This window comes from Mauremys reevesii, linkage group 18, assembly GCF_016161935.1.
Source record: "Mauremys reevesii isolate NIE-2019 linkage group 18, ASM1616193v1, whole genome shotgun sequence".
Classification (NCBI taxonomy): domain Eukaryota; kingdom Metazoa; phylum Chordata; order Testudines; family Geoemydidae; genus Mauremys; species Mauremys reevesii.
The window spans coordinates 31,666,763-31,680,512 of record NC_052640.1 but is presented as its reverse complement, the minus strand read 5'-3'; the positions used below and the strand labels follow the sequence as shown (position 1 = coordinate 31,680,512).

The following is a 13,750-nucleotide window of genomic DNA, read 5'->3' as shown; positions in this document are numbered from 1 at the left end:
GGAGGATCACTGAGGGAAGCAGCCCGGCAGATGCAGCGCTGGCACCGGTGTCTGTCCTGGCTGGGAGTGGTCAGACTGCTGCTGAGGGCACTCCGAGGCCTCTCCTACTTCTGGCTAGGGGAGTGGCTAGAAGCAGCCAGGCGAACACCGTGACCCCCGCAGCCAGCAGGGGATCCTCACGGCCAAGATCCCTGTTGCTGGAGCTGAGGCAGCTGGAATGGGAGAGGCAGATAAAACTGAAAGAGCTGGAGGATCGGGAGAAACCGTGGCAGCATGAACTGGAGTTGGCAAAGCTGAGGAGCAGAGAGCCCCCTGCTGCAGTGAGTGAGGGGGGACCCAGGACTACATGGAACTTTGATAAGCGCATCCTGTCCCAGTTTAAGGAAGGGGAGGACATAGATGAATGCCTGATGGCCTTTGAGAAGGTCTGTGGGCTGCACAGAGTTGACCCTGCAGACAGGCTCTGGTTCCTCACCCCTTACGGGACCACAAAGCCACAGGGATGTACAGCCAAATGGAAGGGGTGGAGGCAGGGGACTATGAACTGTTCAAAAAGGCCCTGTTATGCAAGTTTGGGATGACTCCCAAGGCGTACAGGAAAAAGTTCCGGAGTCAGTGGACACATATCTGGAACTGATCCTCCGAATGGAGGGATATGTTTACAAGTTGGCAGATGGGGCCAAGACAAAGGAGAACATGGTTAAACTGGTTGTACTGGAGCACCTGTATGAACATTGCCCATCCGACCTGAGGATATGGTTGGTGGATAAAAAGCTAGAGGACCTGCAGAGTGCAGGGCAGCTGGCCAACGAGTTTGTCAGGGGGTGGAACGGAGTAGTCCCAAAGGAATAAGCCCACCATGGTGCAGACAGTGAGTCACCCTGGGACCCCCCAAGCGGGGAATGTGGAGAACCCCCTCTCCAGGGGAACAACTGGCACCAGGACCGACTGCCCGGCTCGAGGGGACCAGTGGAGCGTGAATTGTTATTACTTTGGGCAGAGAGGCCACATATGGACCCAGTGCCCCAAGCTCAAAGACAGACTGAGCAAATCAAACCCTCACAAGGTTAACTGGCTAGGGACCCAGCTGGAGAAGGGGCAGGCTTCCCAGGCAGGAGGGGCAGGCAGCTAACCAACTGCTCAGGAGGGAGGAATTTCCCAGATCAGCTCCACTGGGAGGGCTGGATGCTCCAGACTCAAAGTTCTCCGTTTACAGGGTGGGCGTGGGGCTATTCCTGCAGAGCGAGTGCCCTGTTCCCCTGGAGGTGGATGGGAGGAAGGTCAGTGGATACTGGGACACGAGCACTGAGGTGACACTGGCCCGGCCCAAGGTGGTGGCCCCAGATCGGGTGGTGCCCGATACCTACCTGACCCTGATGGGCTTGAGTGGGACCCCATTCAAGGTGCCCATGGCAAGTGTACATCTGAAATGGGGGGCCACGGAGGGCCCCAAGGATGTGGGGGTGCACCACCATTTGCTCACTGAGGTGTTGATGGGAGGTGACCTAGAGGATTGGCCAAGCAATCCCCAGAACGCCCTGGTCGTGACCCATAGCCAGACCTGGTGAGGGGCACAACGCCCTGACATCAGGGAGGGTACCTCACTGGAGGCACAGGACCCTACCCTAATGGGGAGGGAGTGCCCAGGGACAAGGCTCAGAGGGGCTGCAGCTTCAGACCCAGCCAGCGAGAGGGAGCAGGCCCCTATCCCTTCCCCAGCTGCCGAGTTCCAGGCCAAGTTGCAGAAAGATCCCTCCTTGCAGAAGCTAAGGGACCTGGCTGGCCACAGACCATGGGGAAAGGCTGCCAGGAGAGGTTCCTGTGGGAGAAGGGATTCCTGTACCGAGAATGGGCTCCCCCAGGGGAAGTGGAGTTGTGGGGGATCAGGAGGCAGCTGGTGATCCCCCAGAAGTACCACATCAAGCTACTGTACCTGGCCCATGACATCCCCCTCTCAGGACACCAGGGAACCCGGCGCACCAGGCAGAGGCTGCTACAGAACTTTTACTGGCCTGGAGTCTTTAATACTGTCCAACAGTAGCTTTGAGACCTTTGCCCATCATAGAAGAGGCTTTTCAGAAGGCGGCTGTGGACATAGTGGGGCCTCTCAGCAAGACGACCTGGTCGTGGAAGAAATACATTCTAGTAGAGGTAGATTTCACTACCCGTTACCCCGAGGCCTTGTCTTCTATCGAAGCAGACACAGTGACCATTTTCACCTGAGTGGGGTTCCCTACGGAAGTCTTGACAGACCAGGGATCCAACTTCATGTCAGCCCTGCTCTGGTGTTTGTGGGAGAAATGTGGGGGTTCAGCACATCTGGGCCTCAGCATATAGGTGCGGGCCCGTGTCGTGCGGTCATAGCAGACCTTCTGCTTCCTCTGGGCTCTGACCAGATTCTCCTTGGCCAAGCCCATGAGCTCAGCAAGTCTTTCTTGGAAGGTAAAGATATACTCCACCACTGATTCTCCATCGGGAGTGGCCTTCCCCTCCCATTTGTCTCTCATCAGGTCCAGGGGCCCCCTTATCTTCCATATAACAGTTCAAAAGGCGAAAACCCGGTAGACTCCTGGGGCACTTCCCTGTACACGAACAGCAGGGAAGGTAAATACTTGTCCCAATCCTGCGGGTGCTGGTTCATAAAGGTATTCAGCATCATCCACCTCTCCACCAGCCCATTGGACTGGGAGTGACGCCACCGGGGACCAGGTGATGGTTCTTATCCCCGTGAGAAAACACAAACTACAAGACACCTGTGAAGGCCCTTTCAAGGTTGTCAAGCAATTAAATGAGGTAAAAATGAGGAAGTTTCTGGAAAGTGTAGGGGACAATTTCCTGGTGCAAGTGCTGGAGGAACCAACTAGGGGAAAAGCTCTTCTTGACCTGCTGCTCACAAACAGGGAAGAAACAGTAGAGGAAGCAATAGTGGATGGGAACCTGGGAGGCAGTGACCATGAGATGGTCGAGTTCAGGGTCCTGACACAAGGAAAAAAGAAAAGCAGTAGAACAGAGACCCTGGACTTCAGAAAAGCAGACTTTGACTCCCTCAGGGAACTGATGGGCAAGGTCCCCTGGGAGAATAACATGACGGGGAAAGGAGTCGAGGGAAGCTGGCTGTATTTTAAAGAAACCTTATTGATGTTACAGGAACAAACCATCCCGATGTGTAGGAAGAAAAGTAAATATGGCAGGCGACCAGCTTGGCTTAACAGTGAAATCCTTGCTCGTCTTAAACACAAAAAAACAGCTTACAAGAAGTGGAAGATTGGACAAATAACCAGGGAGGAGTATAAAAGTATTGCTCAGGCATGCAGGTTTGAAATTAGGAAGGCCAAATCACACTTGGAGTTGCAGCTAGCCGGAGATGTTAGGAGTAACAAGAAGGGTTTCTTCAGGTATGTTAGCAACAAGAAGAAAGTCAAGGAAAGTGTGGGCCCCTTGCTGAATGAGGGAGGGAACCTAGTGACAGAGGATGTGGAGAAAGCTAGTGTACTCAATGCTTTTTTGGCCTCTGTCTTCACAGACAAGGTCAGCTCCCAGACAGCTGCACTCTGCAGCACGGTATGGGGAGGAGGTGACCAGCTCTCTGTGGAGAAAGAAGTAGTTCGGGACTATTTAGGAAAGCTGGATGAGCACAAGTCCATGGGGCCGGATGCGCTGCATCCGAGGGTGCTAAAGGAGTTGGCCGATGAGATTGCAGAGCCATTGGCCATTATCTTTGAAAAATCATGGCGATCGGGGGAGGTCCCGGACGACTGGAAAAAAGCTAATGTAGTGCCCATCTTTAAAAAAGGGAAGAAGGAAGATCCAGGGAACTACAGGCCAGTCAGTCTCACCTCAGTCCCTGGAAAAATCATGGAACAGGTCCTCAAGGAATCAATCCTGAACCACTTAAAGGAGGGGAAAGTGATCAGGAACAGTCAGCATGGATTCACCAAGGGCAAGTCATGCCTGACTAACCTAATTGCCTTCTATGATGAGATAACCGGCTCTGTGGATGAGGGGAAAGCAGCGGATGTGCTATTTCTGGACTTTAGCAAAGCTTTTGATACAGTCTCCCACAGTATTCTTGCCAGCAAGTTAAAGAAGTCTGGGCTGGATGAATGGACGGTAAGGTGGATAGAAAACTGGCTAGATGGTCGGGCTCAACGGGTAGTGATCAATGGGTCCATGTCTAGTTGGCGGCCGGTATCAAGTGGAGTGCCCCAAGGGTCGGTGCTGGGGCCGGTTTTATTCAATATCTTCATTAATGATCTGGAGGATGGTGTGGACTGCACTCCTAGCCAGTTTGCAGATGACACTAAACTGGGAGGAGTGGTTGATACGCTGGAGGGTAGGGATAGGATACAGAGGGACCTAGACAAATTAGAGGATTGGGCCAAAAGAAATATGATGAGGTTCAATAAGGACAAGCGCAGAGTCCTGCACTTAGGACGGAAGAATCCCATGCACTGTTACAGACTAGGGACCGAATGGCTGGGCAGCAGTTCTGCAGAAAAGGACCTAGGGGTTACGGTGGACGAAAAGCTGAATATGAGTCAACAGTGTGCCCTTGTTGCCAAGAAGGCTAATGGCATTTTGGGTTGTATAAGTAGGAGCATTGCCAGCAGATCGAGGGATGTGATCATTCCCCTCTACTCAGCACTGGTGAGGCCTCATCTGGAGTACTGTGTCCAGTTTTGGGCCCCACACTACAAGAAGGATGTGGATAAATTGGAGAGAGTCCAGCGGAGGGCAACAAAAATGATTAGGAGGCTGGAGCACATGACTTATGAGAAGAGGCTGAGGGAACTGGGATTGTTTAGTCTGCAGAAGAGAAGAATGAGGGGGGATTTGATAGCTGCTTTCAACTACCTGAAAGGGGGTTCCAAAGAGGATGGATCTAGACTGTTCTCAGTGGTAGAAGATGACAGAACAAGGAGTAATGGTCTCAAGTTGCAGAGGGGGAGGTTTAGGTTGGACATTAGGAAAAACTTTTTCACTAGGAGGGTGGTGAAGCACTGGAATGGGTTACCTAGGGAGGTGGTGGAATCTCCTTCCTTAGAGGTTTTTAAGGTCAGGCTTGACAAAGCCCTGGCTGGGATGATTTAGTTGGGTTTGGTCCTGCTTTGAGCAGGGGGTTGGACTAGATGACCTCCTGAGGTCCCTTCCAACTCTGAGATTCTATGATTCTATGATTCTAAACTATGTGGTGGAACTGTCTAACCAGGCACACCACCACAGGGTGTACCACGTTAACATGATGAAGCCATATTATGACAGGGGGAATGTGGTGGTGGCTGTGTGTAGGCATTGGAAGGAGCAGGGAGATGACCCTTTAGTAGATCTATTCCCTGAGACAGGAGCTGGCTCCTCCCTGGAAACAATTCCCCTCTCTGATCAGCTAACACTTGCCCAGCAAGCTGAGATTAGAGGGGTGTTGCATTTGTACTGACAGCTGTTTTCCAACCAGCCTGGACTCACTAATCTGACTGTCCACCAGGTGGATACAGGATTGCATTCTCCTATCAGATGCTCCCTCTTCTGAGTCACTGGGAAAACTGCTCAGGACCTGGAAAGAGAGGTCAGTGACATGCTGGCTTTGGGGGTGATCCCGCCATCTTCCAGCCCTTGGGCCTCTCTTGTGGTGCTGGTCCCCAAAAAGGATGGGTCAATCGGTTCTGTGTGGACTGTCGGAAGCTTAATGCCATCACCGTGTCCTCTACACTTGGAGCCTGGCCTTGCTGAGCCTGCCTGCCCACACCTGGTGCACCTGGCATGGAGGGGCAGGGCCCTGGGGTGTTTCTGGAGCAGGCCCAGTCCTTGCACTGCATCAGGGTTGGGTGCAGCCTCACCGCTGAGTCCATGTCCCGGGGGCAAGCTGCACAGTGATCTCCCACCCCGTGCAGCCAGTGGCCTGTGCTCCCCAATGCCATGCTGGAGCCTCCACGTTTATTTGGCAAATAAAATTTGCAGAATTTTAAAAGTGTGTGTGCAGAATTTTTAATTTTTTGGTGCAGAATGTCCTCAGGAGTAAGAGCTGGAAGATGTAGGGGGACAGACATTTAGTGAGGAAGCTTTGGCAGAAATTGCACTAGAGCTGTGGTGAACAGGGCACTCCTGCAGGGGATCTTTGGATCTGGAAAGCAGAACCAGAGGCTAGAGGGCCAGGGAGAGCAGAAAAAGACACCAGCCAAGAAGGCCTGGGCACAGATTAAAGGGTAGCTGTAGTGGGGGCAAGAACTTTTGTTGGACTTTGAGATTTACTTTGTTCATAAACCTAGACCCCAAGGAGGGGTATTTTTGGCCACCAGAGAGCCTCTAGTGGAGCTTATTGATTTATTGGGAAAATGAGGCACAGTACCTCAGACCCAGCCCAGGCGGTGAGGGGACACAGGTGGCGGTTTACCTGTTATCACCATAGTTAGGACTGTACCTCCAGCTACGAGCGAGTTTGTACTGCACAGAGGATTCCTGCCATGGGAGCTCTCTGCATTTGTCTGGCCAGGTGCTGGAACGTTGCCCTTGGGCTGGGCTGGTTACAGCCTTGCTCTCCAGCTCTGAGTGCCTGCACTCCCAGATTTAAAAGTAATGGTAAGGGCCAGTTCCCTCTCTGCCTATCGCTGCCTCCTGCCTGATCCTGCCCTGGGCTCCTCAACCTGCTGTGGTGAGTATTTACATTCCTGCTCACGCTCTAGTCTCATGCCTGAGTTCAGGGAAACACAGGCCCAAACCTGGGAGTGACACATCTCCCCAGTTTTGGGGCAATGTCTGTCTTTGATGAAGTGTGTGTGCACAGCACCCAGCACAATGGAGCCAGGTGTGACACAGGATTCTCTCTGGGTAGGGGCTGGAGTGTGGTTTATATGACTTGGGAAGGGTTGGTTATTAATCACAATCATGAGGACAATACGCTCATGTGCTACTCATTACAGCTACTCAGCACTAAAGTGATTGAACTTAATCTGAAAGTGCCTCTGCCTGGTAGGAAAGTATCACTATCCCCCAGGTCACAGATGGGGAAACTGAGGCACAGAGAGGTGAGGTCAGATGGGGTGTCAGTTGCAGAGCCAGGACTAGAACTCAGGAGCATCCTGACTCCTATAACAGGGGTGGGCATAAGAACTAGCGCTCTTTTCATCAGTAGCTCTCAAAGGAGGTCAGTGTCATTATTCCCAATTTACGGATGGAAACACTGAGGTGCAGAGATGTTAAATGACTTGCTCAAGGTCATGCAGTAGAGACAGGACTAGAACCCAGGTCCCCTAAGTCCCAGTCTGGTGCACTAAGAACAGACATACTGGGTGAGACCAAAGGTCTATCCAGCCCAATATCCTGTCTACCGACAGTGGCCAATGCCAGGTGCCCCAGAGGGAGTGAACCTAACAGGCAATGATCAAGTGATCGCTCTCCTGCCATCCATCTCCACCCTCTGACAAACAGAGGCTAGGGACACCATTCCTTACCCATCCTGGCTAATAGCCATTAATGGACTTAACCACCATGAATTTATCCAGTTCTCTTTTAAACGCTGTCATAGTCCTAGACTCCACAACCTCCTCAGGCAAGGAGTTCCACAAGTTGACTGTGCGCCGCGTGAAGAACTTCCTTTTATTTGTTTTAAACCTGCTGCCCATTCATTTCATGTGGTGACCCCTAGTTCTTGTATTAGGGTACACTGCCTCTCCTTAACTAGTGCTGGTAAAGAGCTTTGAAGAGGAAGCGGCTCAGGAGGTGCCAGGGGTTTCCCAGGATTCTCAGTGAATGGGAAATAAAGGGCAAGTTGTACTGATGTGTAAAATCTCTTTAAAGTACCTTCTTTCCCCCCACCCCCCAGCCAGCAGGCTCTGCTGTTTGGAAGGAGGAGTTGGAATGTGACCCCAGTTCAAGAGAAGGAGACTGGCCTGTGGTGCAGGGGTGCACAGATCAAAGGTTTTACAACCTCCCTCCCCCCTTAATAGCTCCATTTATGATCTCTCTATGAAGGGCTGCTAGGGCTTAAATCCCCTGGGTTCTGTCCCAGAGCAGCTTTATCTCACTTCTGCAGGAGAGAGGGTGAACTGTGAGCTCATTTTATCACAGAACGCGGTGTCACTTGCCCTTTCTCCAATCGCAGTTGCTTATCTGCTTTGTAAAGTCCAACAGGGAGAGCCTTCTTGGTAGCTTGTCAAGTGGGAGAATCTGCCCTAAGAAAAAGCACTGCAGCTATCTCCCAAGCCCTGCAGTGTTTCCTGGGGCAGTGTCCCCAGTTGTCAGGACTTTATCCCCGAGCTCATGACATTCGGTGTCTTTTCGGCAAGTCCCAGCCTCCAAAGTCAAGTGATTAGGTGAGAATCACACTTAAGTAAGTTTCTGGCCCTTGGGTTTGTGGAGAATAGCTTGGCACTCAGACCCCAATGTCCCCTAAAGCAGTAGTTCTCAAACCTCTGTACTGGTGACCCCTTTCAAATAGCAAGCGGCTGAGTGCGACCCCCCTTATACATTAAAAGCACTTCTTTATATATTTAACACCATTATAAATGCTGGATGCAAAGCAGGGTTTGGGGTGGAGGCTGACAGCTTGCGACCCCCCATGTAATAACCTCACAACCTCCTGAGGGGTCCCAACCCCCAGTTTGAGAACCTCTGCCCTAAAGGCTCTGCAAGCAGATGGCAAACAAAACAAACAGAAAGTTGATTGAATGCAGTGGTGGTGCAGACGTGTTGTTCCCAGGATACTGGAGAGCCAAAGGGGATGAGGGAATATCTTTTGTTAGACCAACATCTGTTGGCGGGAGAGAGACACTTTTGAGTTTACACAGAAGAAGAGCTGTGTAGAAGCCCGAAAGCTTGTCCCTCACCAAAAGACGTTGGTCCAGTGAGATATTACCTCAGCCACCTAGTTGCTCAGAAAGCTTATTAAGTCTGGTGATTTTGAAGGCAATTGTGTTTTTTTTAATTTAATATTTATGTTTCAACACATGGGATTGGCACCACTGCTGTAGGGTGTGGAACCAGTACTGCAGATTACTCGGCTTTGTAGATACATGTATTAAGACCCAACCCCAAAAGTGGATCCACCCAAAAGGACCATTATGTAAAAGCCGCCGTCCTGGCCAGCCCATAGGCACTGAAGCAGTGACATCCTGAGCTAAAAGCATGAGCTGCTGCAGCTTGCGCAAAAGAGCCTCAGCCTCATAGCTGGGGCTATACCAGACTCAGAGCAGCTGCAGATCAGGCAGAGAGGGACGGACACACACACACCCCCAATCTAAGGTTACTGCCCCATTCATGCATCTTCTTCCCCCACCCCAGGGCACCAGATGGATTTGAACCCATGATCTCTAGCATAGGAAGCAGGAGTCCCAAGCCAGCTGGCCTATTCTGGCATCCAAGTGGATCCCCCATGCTGCGGGGGAAGGAGTTCCCTTTGTTACAATGCTGGTCCCAACACTGAGGTTTGTAAGAAGCCCTGTATTTTAATGCCAGAACAATGTAAATTTGGGGCTAAGCTGCCTGGGCCCATGCTGTCCAGCTGGGTGCTTACAGAGCAACTAAACTAAACTAAAAGCAGCCTGCTGCTTGGACAGACTGATCCCCCCAGCCCCTCCTGCTCTCAGTGGGTGCTGGGGGTACTCCACACCCCCTTAGACCAGAGGAGTGATCTCAGGGCCTTGTGGGTGTGTTTAGGGTCCTGGCTTCATGGGGCCAAGTGGAAAGATGCTGATCTTGGAGGGCCTCTCTTTGGGGCCTGCTACAGTGAGAGCCTGGGAGGTCAGAGCCTATGGGGGAGTTATGCAAAGGTAGGAAGGGTGGGTGGGCCAGTCAAGGAGAGGCAGGCACCCCCCAGCCCTTTGTGCTTTTAGAAGCCTCTCCCTAACACTGAGGCCAAGCAGACAGGACCCATAGAGCCCCTTGTACTGGGACTTGCCCTGGATCTGGCAGTGCATGGCCCAGCCACACTGGGCCCGCCCAGCCACAGGGGGATAGAAATCTCCCAGGTCAGGGCTGGACAAGTCTCTGAATTTTGGACTTTCCAAAACAGATAGCAGGAGAAAGTGGGAGGGAGGGAGTTCTCTGTGATAAAAGAGCTCACAGTTCACCGCCCCATCCCCTGCCAAGATAAGGCCCCTCATCGGCCTCTGATATCGGCCTGATCTGTACCAACCCACCCAGCTTCCTGCAGATGGCACAGAGCCGTCCAGAACACGCCTGCCAGGGAAAGAAAAGCTCCTTGATGGGGCATGGCCATCTTTGCCTGCAGAGAGATGTGCATCCTGGCCACCAAGCCCCTGCTCTTCTCTCCCAGGGACAGGCCCTTTCCCTGCCTCCCCATATGGACACACTCCCACCCTGCCCATTTGTTACTCGAAGGCTGCCACTGGGATGCTGTTAGTCTTTGTTCCCTGCTTGGCTCTAACTGTGGGGTGTCCCACTGGTGCCCCTGGCTGGGAATCACCCCCCAGGACTCAGGCTGCATGTGAGAGTAGCAACAGGGCTAGAAACACTCAGGCCTGGGTGCTGAGGAAGCCATGTGCCCCCAAAAGCCAAGTCAGCCCATTCATGCCCCAGACAGAGCAGGCTGGCTCTGTCATGGCCAGGGCCCAGACCTCTCACACAGCTGAGCTCTTAGCCCTTTCCCTCTTGGTTCCCCGCTGCAGGGCTGGCTCAGGCCACAGCTAATGCAACCAAGAAATGCGGCTAGCTCCCTGCGCCTGCTCCCTGTGCCTGTGTGTAACCCAAAACCACAGCTACCCCAGACAAAAGAGCAGCTTCTCCCTCCCCCGACCCAGTTCTCACACTTGAACCATCTTCCATTGCACCCAGACACCGGCAGGTGTGTGGGGTCCCTAATCCTGGACTGCCCTACCTGTTCTGCCACTGCCCCCACAGGGGGTCAGATTGCTCTATTGTTCTCTGAGAGAAACCAGCAGCTTAAAGACAAACCCGATATCCCAGGGCTGCTTGGAGCCTGGGGTCTGAATCCTACAGCAAAAGCCCATGGGTGCCCTCGTGCTGCTAAGGGATTTCCTCTTCTCCCTCCTCCCAGGGGCTCAGCAGGGGAATCCCCACACGCCCCCACCCCTCGCCATTCCTTCCTCTTGTGCCCAAGGAGGCATTTCCCCGCTTCCCTGCTCAGGGGTGACAAGCCCCCACTCCCTCTGTGAGGCAAACCTAAACCAGGGGTAAAAGTAACTTAAAGGACTTGCTGGTACTCTGGAATCCTGCGGAGGGGCATGGCCTCCACCAGAAGAGGCGGAGCCTTTAAATCCCCAGGCCCTTTATATCAGGATTTAAAGGGCCCAGGGCTAGGGCTGTGGTAGCAGCAGCTGAGAGCCCCAAGCCCTTTAAATCACCCCCTGAGCTCCCAGCTGCAGAGGTGGCTGGGAGCCCTGGGGTTGGGGGGCAATTTAAAGGGCCCAGGGCTCTAGCTGCTGCTACCGCAGCAGAGCTCCAGGCCCTTTAAATTGCCGATGGAGCCCCAGGGCTCCAGCAGCAGGGCCCGGGGCTCCGGCTGCCACTACCCTACAGGGCCCTTTAAATCATCTCCGGAGCCCTGCTGCTGGAGCCCTGGGGTAGCGGCGGCAGGGCTCTGGTGGCTATTTAAAGGGCCCAGGGTGGTAGAGGCAGCGGGAGCCCCGAACCCTTTCAATAGCCACCAGAGCCCAGCCGTCGCTACCCCAGGGCTCCGGCAGGCTCCGGGGGCTATTTAAAGGGCCCGGGCCCTTTAAATTGTCCTCAAAGCCCTGGGCTAGCGGCAGTGGGGCTCCAGCGATGATTTAAAGGGCCCGGGGCGGTAGCGGCGGCAGGAGCCCTGAGCCCTTTAAATCGCCACCCGAGCCCCGCAGCCGCTACCTCATGGCTCTGGCAGCGGGGCTCTGGCAGCAATTTAAAGGGCCTTGGGCTCCAGCCCTTTAAATTGCTGCCTCAGGAAGCTGGTCCACCCGGTATGGCGCACCAGCTCTTGCTGGCAGGGGTGGCAGGTTTGTAGAAATTTTGGTGGTGCCCAGAACCTGCCCTTGCCCAAACTCTGCCCCCCCAAACTCCACCCCCCACCTGCCCAAGACTCTGGGAGGGAGTTTGGGTTGGGGAGGAGGTCTGGGATGCAGGCCCTGAGCTGGGGCAGGGGACTGGGATGCAGGGTGCAGGCTCTGGGAGGGAGTTTGGGGATGGGAGGGAGTGTGGAGGGAAGGGATACAGGGGTGAGGGCTGTGGGGTGAGGCTGGGGTGGATTTGGGATGTGGCTGGGGATGAGGGGTTTGGGGTGTTGGAGAGGCTCAGGGCTAGGACAGAGAGTTGGGGTGCGGGGGATGAGGGCTCTGGCTGGGGGTGTGGACTCTGGGGTGGGGCAGGGCTGGGGATGAGTTTGGGGTGCAGGCAGGCTGCCCTGGGACTGGAGCCAGAGAGAAGGACTCCCCCCAGCCCTCTCCCTGCTGGCAGCAGCGAGCTCTGGGGTAGGGACCCCCTTCTCCCCCCCCCCCCGCAGCACACTCACTCCCCCACTGTCACTGCACATGCTCCTAGGGCCCCTCTCAGGTCCAGGAATCCCCCTCACCTCCCCTGTGGTGGGTGCCATGCTGGGGGGAGGGGTCTGCCATCACATGTGCACCTCCTCCCCTGCTGCTGCCCCTTACCCAGCGTGAGGCAAGAGCAGTGACTGCAGGCAGGGGGGCGGCTGTACCGGTGGAGGGTCCCACTGGAAAATGAAAGGGTCCTAGGGGGAATGGCAGCCTGCCCTGGCAGTGGTGGGGACGGGGGCGGGGGCACTAGGACCCCGTGGCAGCAGTTAATGCAGGCAGGCAGCATGGAGCTGCCGGGGACAGGGAGAGACAAACGCTCTGCTCCAGGACCCAGGGAGGTGCATGGGGGCAGCAAAGGGGGGCCGCGGCACACTCAGGGGAGGCGCGGGGGAGCAGCAGGTGGGGCCAGGGGGGAGACCCGACCCCGAACATTCATGGAGTGGGGCTCCTGGACCCTCAATTTTGCTGGAGCCAGGAGGCGGAGTCAGAGAGGGAGAGAATGCTCCATTTTCTTGCTGGTAGCTACTGCACCTTTTCTTACCGGTCCTCCGTACCAGCCCGTACCCACTTACTTTCACCTCTGCCTAAAACACCCCAGGCAAACTCAGGCCCCTCCATTTTCTTCCTGGCTCGCAGGAGTGGGAACAACAAGAAAGCTCCAGCAGTGGCTCAGTGCCTGCGGCTGATCTCGGCTCAAGGGGTAACTAGGGCTAGCTTGGCTCCACACCGCATCTCCCCCTCCTCCAGCCCGTTACCTCTGAGCCAGCGCAAGAGGAAGTAGTCGTCATGATTGGGAAGGGAGGGCAGCACGTCCTGGAGGTTCTCACGGAACTGCAGAGAGAAGAGGAGCAGGGACAGCGTCATGGGCGCTTCCCAGTGCAGGATCAGCAAAGCTGGAGGCACCAACTGGGCCCCGCAGAGCCCACAAGCTCAGTGTCTCAGTGCAGAGGCCAGGACTTCTCACCCAGCCCCCATGACACCCCCCCCCCCATCCAGGGCCCAGCACCTTGGGGACTCCGAAGGTTGATCCCACGATGAGACTTTAGTCAGGGCAGGGGCAAGGAGGAGGTAGACTCCCAAGGGGCACGTTGCATGCAACTGCCCAGGAAGTGCCCAGCTGCCAGGCCGCAGACAGCCCCATGCCTGCCCTGCAATCTGGCCAAGGCCTCTCACAAGTCGGACCTGTTTCCCTCGACCGCTAAGACCGAAGGGCAAAGTGACTGCTGAGCATGTCTACAGCAGGACATGTCTCCTGCATGGGCTTCGCGCTC

The 13,750-nt window shown here is 54.7% G+C and overlaps 1 protein-coding gene across 4 annotated transcripts in view; it reads right to left on the bottom strand.

Moving 5' to 3' along the window:
* Positions 1 to 13,750, bottom strand: part of SEC14L2 (SEC14 like lipid binding 2) — a 54,417-nt gene that overhangs the window by 22,647 nt on the left and 18,020 nt on the right. For all 4 annotated transcript variants that reach the window (XM_039505441.1, XM_039505438.1, XM_039505439.1 and 1 more), the window contains one exon: positions 13,235 to 13,310. Coding sequence is in view for 2 of the 4 variants with exons in the window: in XM_039505438.1 (XP_039361372.1) it covers positions 13,235 to 13,310 (76 nt within the window). In the remaining 2 variants the exon portion in view is untranslated. The remainder of the gene's footprint in view (positions 1 to 13,234; positions 13,311 to 13,750) is intronic.